Here is a 12,802-nt window from a genome sequence, read left to right as displayed (position 1 = left end):
ATGCAGCTCCCCAAGCCAACAACGCAAGAACGCCTTTTTTGTTCAGTGTACAATCGGAGGAATACGAACGTAGAAATATAATTAATAGAACGTATGAATCACTGACTTGAAAGAGCAATCTTGTGTTCATACTATTTCTACGCGTTAAATCAGGTTAAATCCAATCCGAAATACAGAATGCTAGCGTGTTTAATATTGGGCCCAGATATTTTATTTAATTGGACCTTCATATAATCACGCCAGCTGAGAGCACCAAAAGTAATACACATTTTGTGAACAAATGTAGACGTTTGTAGATGTAGCTGTGTTTACATTATAATGACCATTTAAAAAGCACATTTCATTGGAGGGATTATAATTACCATCAAGATAGAAAACATCAATAGGTATTTCATATTTTTTATTATTATTATTTAAGTAGGCCTACAAATAACTGAAGAGGTCACATTGACACATTGGTTGTTTCTGGAGTCTAATGATCACAGGTGCTCACAGATTTAAAATCTACATTTAAATACATTTATAAAAAGGAAGCTAGGCTGTGGCGGAAAAAGAGGACATTGGCCATTCACCGTGTTGGGTGATAATTAAAATAGATTTTGGTTGACGTACATTTTCGCTGCACTGTCTTTTCCCTGAAATATTTTACTCACTTATTCTCCCTTATTTTCAGCTCCTATGTAACCAAATATTTTTTTTGTACATGAACCACTGGTTAAACTACAATAACAACATAGGATACAAACATCAACATATCAATTTTGGTCTGAAATAAAAGCTAACTTCACAGACAAGTCTTAACCACACAGACACAGTCGAGGACATTGTGCAAAATAAAGACATTAGATTAAGTGCCAGAAATGCAGACAAAATAAAACTACTTCATAAATAAGAAAAAAAAATAACTGATAGTTTTCATTGTGCCAAACACAAGCACAAACAGACCTAAGGGACCTTGTTTATTTGTTTAACAGAATACACAGAATGTCTGTTTAAAGAACATATAAGATCAAAAAGACTGTATAAGAACAAATAAAACTGGCAAACAGTCATTAGTCTATGGGTTCAGCATCTGTGGCATCGGTGGCTGAAAGTTGGCACAGTATTTAGGGTTGATTGCAGAATTCCTAGCATTGTCAGATTGTCACCCGGAGATGCAAGTTATTCAGTCTACTGTCCAAAAAAGTCCAATGTCGTTTGACCTGGAGTTCCAGTGCCCTCTGTGATTCTTCTTATATAGTGCAGCATTTTTTTCTTTGTTTGGTTCTATACGCAATATTAAGTTTGGATTTTAACTATAAGATTATAGTACAGATCCTTTCATTTTATGGTATTTGAGTGCATATTGGTTTCAAGAAGAGTCACGCAAATGGAATCACTGTTTATAACTCCTCTTATTTCAGGGAGCCAACATTATTGGCCCAATTGCCTTGACAAGACTTTCTGGTCAATCAGGTGCGTTCCCGTATACATATTTTGTGCAGGCATTTGATTGACAGCACTGTCTAGTCCTGATTATAGGGTTTGCATTTACTTTCAGCGTCTGCCATTGGTGCAGACAATAAAAGTAAAAACTCCAGGAGGTGTACATCGATGTGTCAGCCATCACCATCCACAGAAGACGACAACAGAATTACACAGGCTGGACTTTAAGGTGCAAACCACTGGTTAGCCTCAAGAACTGTGCATAACAGTGCCTGTAAAAAGGTGTTGTGGACAGATGGGATAAATATGTAACATGTACCAGTGTGATGGCCAGAGGAAAGTGTGGTTCAAGATCCATGGCTTTACACCTCATTCACAACAATACACTTAATCCACGACAATAGACCTCATCCACGACAATAGACTTAATTCACGATAATAGATCTTACCCACGGCAAATGCATCAAGACTAATTGGACCAAGCCCCATCATACAGCACGGCACTCTGTACTGCCATGGCAACGAGAGTTTTTCAGGGCCTCAAAGAAATCCCCCAAAATAATAGCTGATAATCTGAGAAAATAATTGTTTCATTTTAAATCCAAACTTTATTATGGAGCTAAAATTAAAAGAGAAATGCTTCACTGTCCCAATAATTAGAGGCCACGGTAGATCTTATAGGATGCCTTTGGATACCAATACTTCAGGATAAAGTGCCTAGTTAGATGGCCACATAAGGCACCATGGTGGAGGTCCCCCAGATGCACTGCAGTGGAGGTCTGCCAGACCCAGTTCTTCACAGCCTCTTGCTGTTCTGGGGAAGGTTGCAGGTGTTTATGCTGACCCTACGTATGCCCTGGCTGTCTCCTACAGGTGCTAGGGTCTGAGTCAGGCTCACTTGGGCATTACTGAATGAAGTAATACGTCCACTGCCAGCTATCTGCAGGTTCACAGTGGTGGCATAGCTAGTCTTTATAGTCCCTTTGGCTGGCTGTGTTGAAGAGGCGTCCTCTGGCTTACTCCTGTGAGTGTACTGTATGGGTACGGACATTCCTGTGACAGGGGAGGCACGTGGCACGTAGGCACAGATCAGGTGAGTCCGGCAACTGTCCTCCCTGAGGTCTGGGTCCCCCCAGAGCTCATCCTTAGGCCATGAAGGTGAAGCCGGGGCACTTTGATCAGCAACTTCCGTGCTGTCGTACTTGGTGAGGAGCTCTTGCACATCGGGCCAGGCGATGCTGGTGAAGTGTTGCCCACCGTGGGTGCTCTCCCCAGGGGCCAGTCTGACCGGGGACAATGCCCCGGGGCTGAGGCAGGATGGGGAGCCGTTGTAGGAGAAGGTCCCCCCTCTGGGACTCATCATCCCAGTCTCCTGCTCTACACCTATGGAACTGTGCCCTCCACTCTCTCCCCATGACCTCATCCCGTTCCTGACCGGGCTGGGTGGTCGTTCAACCAGGTTGAAGAAAGGCAGGCTGCCCCCCTTGGTGCTCCGCAGGCTCTGCGAAATGGTCAGGGAGCATGGGGAGAACCTAGATGGAGGAGGGGGGGTGCTGTTGAAGCTTCTCTGGATGGAGGGGTCGGGCGAGAATCCGTCTCTCCACGTAGGTGAGGCTACAGAGGGGGATGGGGATGTCACTTTGGCATTACGCGGCTGAGGAGCAGGGACTCCCCACACACTGACAGGAACCCCGATGGGCGGAGGGGAGGTTATACGAGGAGAGGTGATGCCTGAGGAGCAGGCTGACGAGGCCTTTGGGAACTCCAGGGAGAGGCCCAGGTGGTTGAAGGGTCTCGGCCCATTTGCCCTGGTGCTTCTAGGCTTGGGCTGGTCAGTCAGGGGGCTGGGTTGATTCAGTACAGGTGGAGGGGAGCAGATCCTACTGAATGGTGATGGAGACGGGGACTGGACTCGTGAGCTAGGTTCCGAAGCAGAGAAGGGCCTCGCCACCCTGTTGTGAGTGTGAGTAGAGCCGCTCCAGAGAGGCTCATCGTGTGAACGGGGGGCACTACTGGCGCTCGCTAAGGGCGGCTTCCGGTGAGTTGCAGCCCAGCCCCCGTCATCGCCGTTGTTGTTGTTGTTATTTCCATTTAAACCCATGTGACGCGACAGGTCTAGGGCGACAGGCCTGGGCCTGGGGGGGGAGGTTGTGCCATGCAGGCTGACCGGGGGGGCTGGGGAGACGGGGGGCTGGCTGTGGTACGGCGGTGGGGACATAGCCGGGCTGGAGCGCAGCGGGGGAGGGGGGCAGTTGGTTGGCTGACTGCTATCTCTGGGCTGGGAAACACGGGCCTGGCTAGAACTATGAGGGGGGCCGCTGGGGCCAGAGGGCTGATTGGGGGAGGGAGACCTCATCCTGAGGGAAGGGGCTGGGCTGTCCAGGGGAGTGGTGGCATGGCCCTGGATGCGAGCGTTCATCTTGGCCAGACTCTGGCTGATGCAGGAGGCAGCCATGGACCTGGTAAGGGCTGAAGGGTTAGAAGAGGAGCCGGGGAGTCCTCTGACATGGGAGGGGGAACGATGTCGGAGACTCGGGCTGAGGGCATAGGGGGGCTTGGCATCCATGGCGTGGCCAGTGCTTGGAGTCAGGGGGAATAATTTCTCCAGTGAGGGCTCGGAGGATGGATGTCTGATGGGGGACAACGCTGAGGAATATCCGAGTGGATCTGGGCCTGGCTCTTTGGACCTCAGGGAAGCAGGTGGTGGTCTACACACAAAGGAAGTTGCAGAGATAAGAAAATGTATTAATACATGTTTGGACTGGTCCTCCATTGTAAATGAAACCAGCATGGCGAGGCAATTGACACACTCCCCAAATTCCCATTAGAGCTATGCTGTTCAGCTCTTGGCTGTTTCCCAAAAATAATTACAGATACAGCCAGATAAAAACTATTAAACTTTTTCCAATGAAGTGGATGACGTTACTATCAAACACAGGAAATTAAGACAGGTTCATCCACCCTGTAAATAACACTCTCTAAAATCTGATTTATGGTATTTTTTACACCCCTGGTAGAAAAAAACAAACCAATTTCCAGTGAAAGTACAATGCAGTCTAACTGAAGACATTTTCCTGTTCCTACAGTTTTTCCAGGACCTTTATAGATACATTTTTGCGTGTGGTAGGTTCCTACATTTCCTACATTTTAGTCATTTTACACTTTAGTTCCAATGTCTGATGTAATTGCGTGTGTCTGTTTGTCTGGCATCCTACGTACACGCCCCTACCTACATCAAGGTTCACGCTGCAAATCATCTCTTTGTGGTCACACTCACACCATCCTCCATATACATCAGGTCGAACAGTAAACCATGATTGTCTACGTTTCCTTCAACCTACCACAAACTGCAACACCACTCTACATTCTGCATAACCAACTTTGCTTTCCTAAACACCCGCTCCACGAATAATAAAGCCCCCCCTGCTCTATGAACTAATACTGGACAACAAGCTAGACTTTCTTTTCTTAACTGAAACATGGCAAAACAGCCAGTGGTTTTTCTTTCCATATTAAATCAAGCCACTCCCAATGGGTATTGCTATCTGTCTCACCCCCGTGTAACTGCTCGTGATGGTGGCCTTGCTGTACTGTACAAATCTCACTTTAAAATGACTGATTTGTCTCTTCCATCCTTCACCTCCTTTGAATATTGCATATAAATCAACAAACTCCCTGACCACCATCCTTATTCATCGTCCTCTGAAAGTTCATTCCTCATCTGACTGGGCTGAACTACTCCCCATTGCTGTATCACTCTCCTTTCACCTAACTCCAAACTTAACTCTGATTACACAGCTCCAAACCTACCTCCTTGTAGCATATCACCCCTATTCTCTGTGAGTTACACTGGCTTCCTATCTCCCAACGCATCAACTACAAGATCCTCCTACTGACATATAAAGCCCTAAACAATATCGCCGCGCCTACCTCTCTGACCTTCTTCTTCCATATCAACCTATACGCACACTCCGTTCCAGTAAGCTCAAAGGCTTTGGTGACAGGGCATTCTCCAGGGTTGTTCCCAGGCTCTGGATCTCTCGCCCCAAACCATCCATGACTCTGAGACAATCCGCATGTTCCGGCAACGCTTCAAGACTCATCTGTTCAAAATCACCTACCCTTGCCATGCCCAATCCCACTCTCTGTTTTCTTTCTGCTTTCCTGCTGTATTTAGCGCTGTGTTTCTGTTACATGTTCCATTCTGTAAAGCGTCTTTGGGTCCTTGAAAAGTGCTATATAAATAAAATAAATATTAATAATGTCCAATGCCCAATGTCTATGATTTCAGACATGGTTACCGTTTAGTCCTGAAGTCCATAAGTAGATGCTCTATAGATTGCCATACTATCAACAAGTGATGACTAAACATTTGCTTAGGTTAGGATTAGGTTTAGAATAAGCGTTAGGGCAATGGTTACGTTTAGGATATGCTTTACTGTTAGGGTAAGGGTTAGTAGATTGTTTAAATATATCTGATAGTTAGTAGATTGTCTACAGAAATACTTTAGGGACTCTACTATGTAGAGAGACTTACAGTAGTCACTGCATGCATTTGACTAATTTCTTGTACTTGCCCCCGTGGGAAACAAAACTACAACCCTGGCGAGTGTCATGCAGTACCAACTGATCCACATGGGATTCTACAATAATAACTTGTAGGGGAAGAACTAAGCAGTGGACCAGGGAATTGTTGTTACTACCTACTGAAGTTATACTAAATATCGTACTTTTGGCTGGGAAGAACTGCAATGCTGTACTTTTGACTGGGAAGAACTGCATGCTGTACTTTTACATGGGCAGAACTGCAGTACTGTACCTTTGGCTGGGGAGAACTGCAGTGTCTGATGTTTTAATAGGAAGGCTCCTTCTACCCATGGTAGTGGGCAAGTGCAGGTGGGGTGGTCTTTGGCTGGTGAAATTAGGCAGACAGTCAGAGGACTGCAACCGAGATACAACTTGATTCTCCTCAACTCCCTGACCACATATGTGTGTTGTCTGGGTGGATTCAGTCGTACACGACTGAGTGCGATGCATTACTAAGAGGTCTGACCCTTCAAAAGGTGCAGAGATGGACATCTGTTGTGGAGGTCTGGGGGAGATGTGGGCTGATATATTTGGTGATAAAACATCCATATCATTCAAAGTCCCATCCGGCGACTTCTCTTCACTGGATCCAGCTTGTCTTTCATTACCGGGGGACATCTGAGGAGAATCTCCCCCCTCAGCACCACCAGTCCCACAATGCAACACCGGCTGATTGTTTAAACTGTCTTTGTCTGGTTTCACCATCTGACTTGTCTCTGGCTCAGCTCGAGACAGCTGTTGAATTATTTTCAATAGCTCATCTGGCACTCCAAACACTCCGCCTTCCGAGGAAGCAGCTGCAGATCCGAGAGCCGGATCTTCCTTGATGGAGTACAGATGATGCCCCTTCTGCTCCATCCAAGTCCTGTTGCTGAGAGTCACGGACGCTGGATGATTGTCACCTGAAAACATTCCGACACCTTGGACAGGGCCTTCCTGGACTGGAGAGTCCATGCTGGGGTTTTGTCTCTGCATGTCAGCATCTGAGGGAGCTTCGTCAAACTGGTTCTCCATTGGCTTCTCCTGCACAGCAGTTGTCACCCCCTCCTCACACCCAACCTCGTTGTTTTTCTGTGTTGTTGTTGGAGATGAGGAGCGGGGAGAAGCAGTGGACATGGACCCCAGGTTGGAGACACCACCCCTGGGTCCAGCTAGGACGCAGCCGTTCTCTTGCTGGTGGTATGAGGGGGACAGCTGTTCACTGACAAGGATATGGCCAACGACCTGGGGTTCTGAAGTAACTGATATGAACTCCTGGTGACCTAGAATAAAAAATAAAATAAATAAATAAAACATTTACTCAAAAGTCATTCACTGCTAAACAGCATGGAGCCCTTTGATGGATTTATGGACACAAACAAGCAGATCCGTGTATAAAGCTCTTTGCAAATAATAATGTCTGGTTGTGTGTGAGTGTATTTCGAAGGAATTGCTCAGCAAGGCGGCGCTCTACAAACCTACAAAAATAAAAGGAACTAACAAAGAAACCAATGACAATATAACTAAACATATAGGGATGAATAATAGGTTCTAGAAAGGAATCCAATGAGGTTTTAATTCTTTACTAAATATTCAAAATAAATGTCCACAAAATACTTTCCAGAAAAAGGCAAAAAGAAATACAACCCGTAATAACTTAATGAGTGAAATCAAAGGAATATGCAAACAAGAAACCAGGCAAGCCTCTTTCATCCAGACCGCAGTAGAAACGATGTCATTGTTCACAATATATCTGAACTTGAGCCTTCCACATGTGAGGCACTGTCTTTAACCATAACGCCACAACATTACGCATTTCACCAGTCGCTAAACACTATTGAGCACTGTGTTAAACTGACTAACGTTCCTTATTAAGTTGACCTCCACCAGAAATAGCGTCTATGAGCTGTTAGCTTTTGCCACTGTCCGTTTGAACAGCTTATTAGCCAGTAATAGGCTTACTGGTATCTATTAACTTCTTAGGAATAATCATAAGAATTGAACAATTGCTAGCGAGACTGAAGATGAACTTGTCCATGCCAGAAACAGTCACAATTTAATCGTATACAATTTCAGGTTTCGGTTTTAGCCAGCAAAGTTTTCGTCAATACGGAATTATTCACCATGCATACTTCGCTCCGTCTGCGAGGAGACACAAACTCGGGACCTATAGTTCACAAGTCTGCTTCTCTAACTACTACGCTATTTAACAAGGGGTAGTCAGTCAGTCAGTCAGTGACATTCGCTCTTCTTAGCCGGCTCCCCTTCCGCGGTCCAGCAAAAAGCAACAACAAAACAGGGGAAGACAAAGCTCAGGTTTCTCAAAGCAATTGCAATTTATCTAGTTATTTGGTTGTGCTACTTACACAACATTTGAGTGTAACCGGCATAATCAAATAACTGGATCATGAATAATGACTTGAACCACCATTTATCTTGATGTGAAGGATTACGTCACTAACCAGCAGTATGGCTATGAGCCCTCTTTACTGTACTCATCTCCTCTGGATGCTGCGGCAGCTGCTCAGTCTGAGCGGGGACCATCCTCCCAGGAGTGGGGGCCCACGGTGCACGCCCTACGCACGCCCTCTTGTGGTGAAGTGGAACCTTCATGCTGCTAGCCTTGGCGCTGTACATGCGAGCCAGCATCTGCACCTTACTCAGGATCCTCTCAGAGTTCTCCACCAGAGACGGGTATCCAGGGCTGGCCTCGAACAGGCCTATGGCCTCCACATTGCCAACCGCAACCCCCTCGTACAGGGTCCGACTGGAGGACACCATCTTACAGTGGCGGGACCAGCGGCCCACCTTGATCTGGCTGGGCAGACCCTCTAGGTTTCCAGTGGGGGAGCTGTCTCTGGTTCTGCCCCATCCAGCTTGGTAGCCTGTTGGAGAAGGGACGATGGAGTCTTTCTGGGCCTGTTTAGGCTCCAAGTCTAGATAACTTGAACTTGTTTTGTGGTCGCTGACTGCTTGCACTTCTTTTGTGATAACTTTGGCTGCTTCATCACTGCATAATGTCTTTTTGCTGATGTCTTTTGCTAGGTTTGTTTTGTTTTCCCTCTCAGAGGAAATGGCCACTGTTCCCATTTCCTTCTCTTTCCATACCTTTATCAGCTCTGTGCAGTGTCGGAGTTCACTCCCTTGTTCCGAGGTGAATTCCACAACTAGCTCACCCTGATCTGGTGCCTGTCTGTTCTCTTCCTCCAGGGTCTTAGAGCCACCATCACCAGCAGCGGAGGAACAGAGGGGACCGAGGGCACCCTCGCCTCCCTGGTCCGGCATTGATGTAAGGGGTGAGGGACGCTCCGGCTCAGCCTCTGCACCCCCGTCAGAGCGCCCGCTCTCTGAATCACACAGGCTGTCCTGGTGGCCAAAGACGGCAAAGCGAGATACAGAGTCCTTAACCAGGCCAGCAGGGATAATTAGGGAGAAGCTGTTTCTCCTAGGGGCCAGGCTGCTGTCACCATCTCCAGCTTGTCCTGCCTCTGCTTCTGCCGCCTCGTAGTAGCTGCGGATCTTCTTGATGATCTGCATGTCCGACTTTTTGAACTGGGTCTCTTTCTTTGACACCACAGGGTTCTGCACGGTGCGCTCTGGGCCTGTGAGAAGAAGGAGAGAAGATCCCGGGGGCTTGTTCTCATAAGCGAAGTCAATGCAGGGGTCTTTTTGATTTTCGGGGAGGTTTACGTGAAAGAGTAGAGCCTGCATTTCGTTGGTTTGCTCGTCCTTTGCCTCAGATTTAGTTCTTTCCCCAGGTGCCTCGGGTTCTTTGGCCAATGTGCACTCCTCTTCAGGCACCTCCTCCATGACATTAGCCGGAAGAGGTGTTGACTCCCCCCCTTCACAATCACCTATTAAGGACTCAGGACTTGCCTGACTGTGTTCTTGGGTGTGGTCCTCCATTTTGGCCCTATTCCCCTCCACATTTTTTTGCACTGTTTTGTCCTCCGGACTGTGAGGGTGGGGGTCTTGAGAGTCATACGTGTCCTTATTAGGAGATGGAAGCAGCTGGTCATTTCCTTGCTGAGCAACTGTATATGGATGTCGCTCAGTTGTTTGGTCTTCCAGTGACTCATCTGCAGGAGGATCCTGTGGAGACACAAGATAGTCTGTCATCCCTACATCTCCTAGATTACACACAATGAAGTAACGCAGAACTGAGTCAGGAAGTGGTAACTCATAAAGCGTTGCGGGGTGACAACACCGGCTCGGTGGTTAATGGCGTGGAAGAAACGGCGTAGCCCATCCATACCACGTCATGCCTGAGCTCGGCCAGGCCCTCTCGCACGCGGCTCTCGTTTATGAACTGCATGATCTCTTCTGTGATTGACAGGGTGGGCGGGGGGCTCAGGTGGGACAGGTCGTCGTCGTCCTCCAGGCCCATGCAGAGGTCCGGCCTCTTGGCCTCTGCCCCGACCTCGATCACAGAAGAGGCCAGGGTGCTGGTGCTGCCAGAGGAGGCCAAGCTGTCTGCCCCTGGATACAGCTCTCCCTCACTGCTAGCCTGTTGACATGGACAAGCACATCAACACTGGGAGAGAGTGGGTCATGTGCTACACGGGCATCACCAGACCCAATCTTTCGGGGCTTTAGCCCAAGACATTTTCTCAATCAGCTCTGGGTGTTTTCCAGTGTAATATTTCCACTGTTCTTAAAGCCTTGTGACATCCCTGTTGTACTTCTACTAATTCCCATACAGGGGAATAATATAATTTAAATATGTATTTTGGCATACAAAATACAAAAACAGTTCCCCTCGAAAGAATTGTTAATGCATCAAACTTGGACATAATGAATGCAGATTCTTCTATATGGAGTACTGCATGATACAATCAAGCAATTAGCATCCTAGAATGCTCTGTGGCATGACAGGTGGAGCACGCCCAGGTGCCCTACATTTTGGATAGGGACATTATGGACATTATTGTGTCTCTTCCAGAACGACAATGCGCCCACACCCACAGGGCACAAAGGGATCACTGAATGGTTTGAGGAGTATAAAGGTTATATGAATAATATGCTACGGCCTTCGCAGTCACCAGATCTCAACCCAATTGAACATCTGTGCAAGATTTTGGACATTATTAGATGGCACTCTCTGCCACCATCTTCAAAACATCAAATGAGGGAATATATTTTGGAAGAATGGTGTTCCATCCCCCGAAGTTCCAAAGAACATAGATAAAATCTATGCCAAGACACTGAAGCTGTTCTGGCAGCTCATAGTGCATCATCTTACTAGGACACTTAATGTGGGTTGTTCCTTTGATTAGTTTCTCCTGTATATTTTAATGTAGGTATTTTATGTGTTTCAAATATATATTTGTATATTTTTCGGAAATTATTTCTAACATCAACAAAAATACCAAAATGATAGAATCTAAGGATTGATGTGTGTGGGAATGACTGTTGTATAACACAGTTGTGTGGGCGGTTACGGGTGTAATATGTCTAAAACTTACCTTCAAAGAGACTGGATTCCAAAGAGAGATATGTCGGTGGGGAGAGGAAAGACAAATATAAATCTTGGCAACAAAATGGTTACATTCCAAAAATGACATACCACAAACAACAAGAAAGCAGGTTAAACAACAGAGCAATACAGCAAAATAGAGTTCTATGAATCATGTAAGAAAATGAAAATGGTCTCACCACTCTCACAATGGAATGTTGTCTCGAAGTCTTTAGTAGGAGCTGTGGGGAAAATAGCCATGGGTCTTCAATTAGTTATTTCCAATTGCTTTATTAATGCTTAAAGAGCGTGCTAAGAAATGTATTCCTATCATCTCAAGTGTTTCTGTTAATAACCTATTGCCTTTCAGTTTTGACACCATTGTTGACTGGAGACACACTTTATTGGTTAATCTGTATGTAATTGCAGTTGTACGTAGGGCGCCAGCAGCGGATGTCAACAGAAAGAACTGCAACAAAATTATGTTATTTTTATTTCTTGAAAATGTATTATCTATGAATATAGCATCTCCCTGAATTGCATATAATTTGTGTAAGGATATGATTTCATGTTCATTGGTCCCTGCCTTGCTGCTTCAGACTGCATTCTGCCGATTCAAGTTCGCAGTAGTAGGCCATAGGTTAAGCGTGAATGTGGGGCTAGCACCTCTCTTCCCACAATTTGTCCTGTCATTCCCTACATCTGAACTTGACTGTAATGAGGAAATGTTGAAGTCTGAGCCTGACCACTCTGTACCGCCACACTGAGCTTCACACTGGTAAGACGGCCCTGTCTCTCTAAAGATCCATCCATGAGAACAACCTAGAGGAGGCTTTTGCTGAGACCGTCACTCTGCTGAAAATGATCATAACACCTATGACGACATCTGAGTCAGAGAGGAACATTTCCATATTTCTGTGCTGGATCAATTGATATAGATGGTGAGGAGTCCAACCCTAAGATGGTGTGTCCATGCTTAGGGTTGTTGTCATAGAATGGATCTGTATCCCCAAAAAGCTGTCTTTCTGCTTCGTTGAGGCCTTCAGTGGTGTTGAGCTCATTGCTGTTGGCGAATGGCCCTGTAGGCACATTTGTTCTGAGCTTGGTTGCATTCCTAATTTAGGTTTGTAAATGTGACAGTGGTCATTTTACATGTGTGTGAGAGAGAAGGAGAGCAATTACACAAGAAGGTCTCTCTATCTCCAGTATGTGTACTACAACACCTGGTTGAAGCAAGCAGCTCTGTCGCTAAGTGTTTTGTGGAGCCACGCTGTTTGTTGATGTGTTAAATAAACATCAGTAGTAAGAGGGAGTTTTGTAGTTTTACTGGTATGTATCCTATATTTTGAAATGGTT

General features: G+C 46.1%; 1 protein-coding gene across 7 annotated transcripts in view; it reads right to left on the bottom strand.

Moving 5' to 3' along the window:
• Window positions 1–391: 391 nt before the first annotated feature.
• Window positions 392–12,802, bottom strand: part of plekhg2 (pleckstrin homology domain containing, family G (with RhoGef domain) member 2) — a 52,348-nt gene continuing 39,937 nt past the window's right edge. For all 7 annotated transcript variants that reach the window (XM_010893837.4, XM_020048668.2, XM_010893840.3 and 4 more), the window contains 6 exons: window positions 11,647–11,688; window positions 11,457–11,467; window positions 10,247–10,498; window positions 8,454–10,083; window positions 6,245–7,274; window positions 392–4,133 (listed from right to left, as the gene is read on the bottom strand). In XM_010893837.4, coding sequence (XP_010892139.2) covers window positions 2,222–4,133; window positions 6,245–7,274; window positions 8,454–10,083; window positions 10,247–10,498; window positions 11,457–11,467; window positions 11,647–11,688 — 4,877 coding nt within the window. In that variant the 3' untranslated portion in view covers window positions 392–2,221. The remainder of the gene's footprint in view (window positions 4,134–6,244; window positions 7,275–8,453; window positions 10,084–10,246; window positions 10,499–11,456; window positions 11,468–11,646; window positions 11,689–12,802) is intronic.

This window comes from Esox lucius, chromosome 1 (assembly GCF_011004845.1).
Source record: "Esox lucius isolate fEsoLuc1 chromosome 1, fEsoLuc1.pri, whole genome shotgun sequence".
Lineage (NCBI taxonomy): Eukaryota > Metazoa > Chordata > Actinopteri > Esociformes > Esocidae > Esox > Esox lucius.
This window is presented reverse-complemented; position numbering and strand designations above follow the sequence as displayed.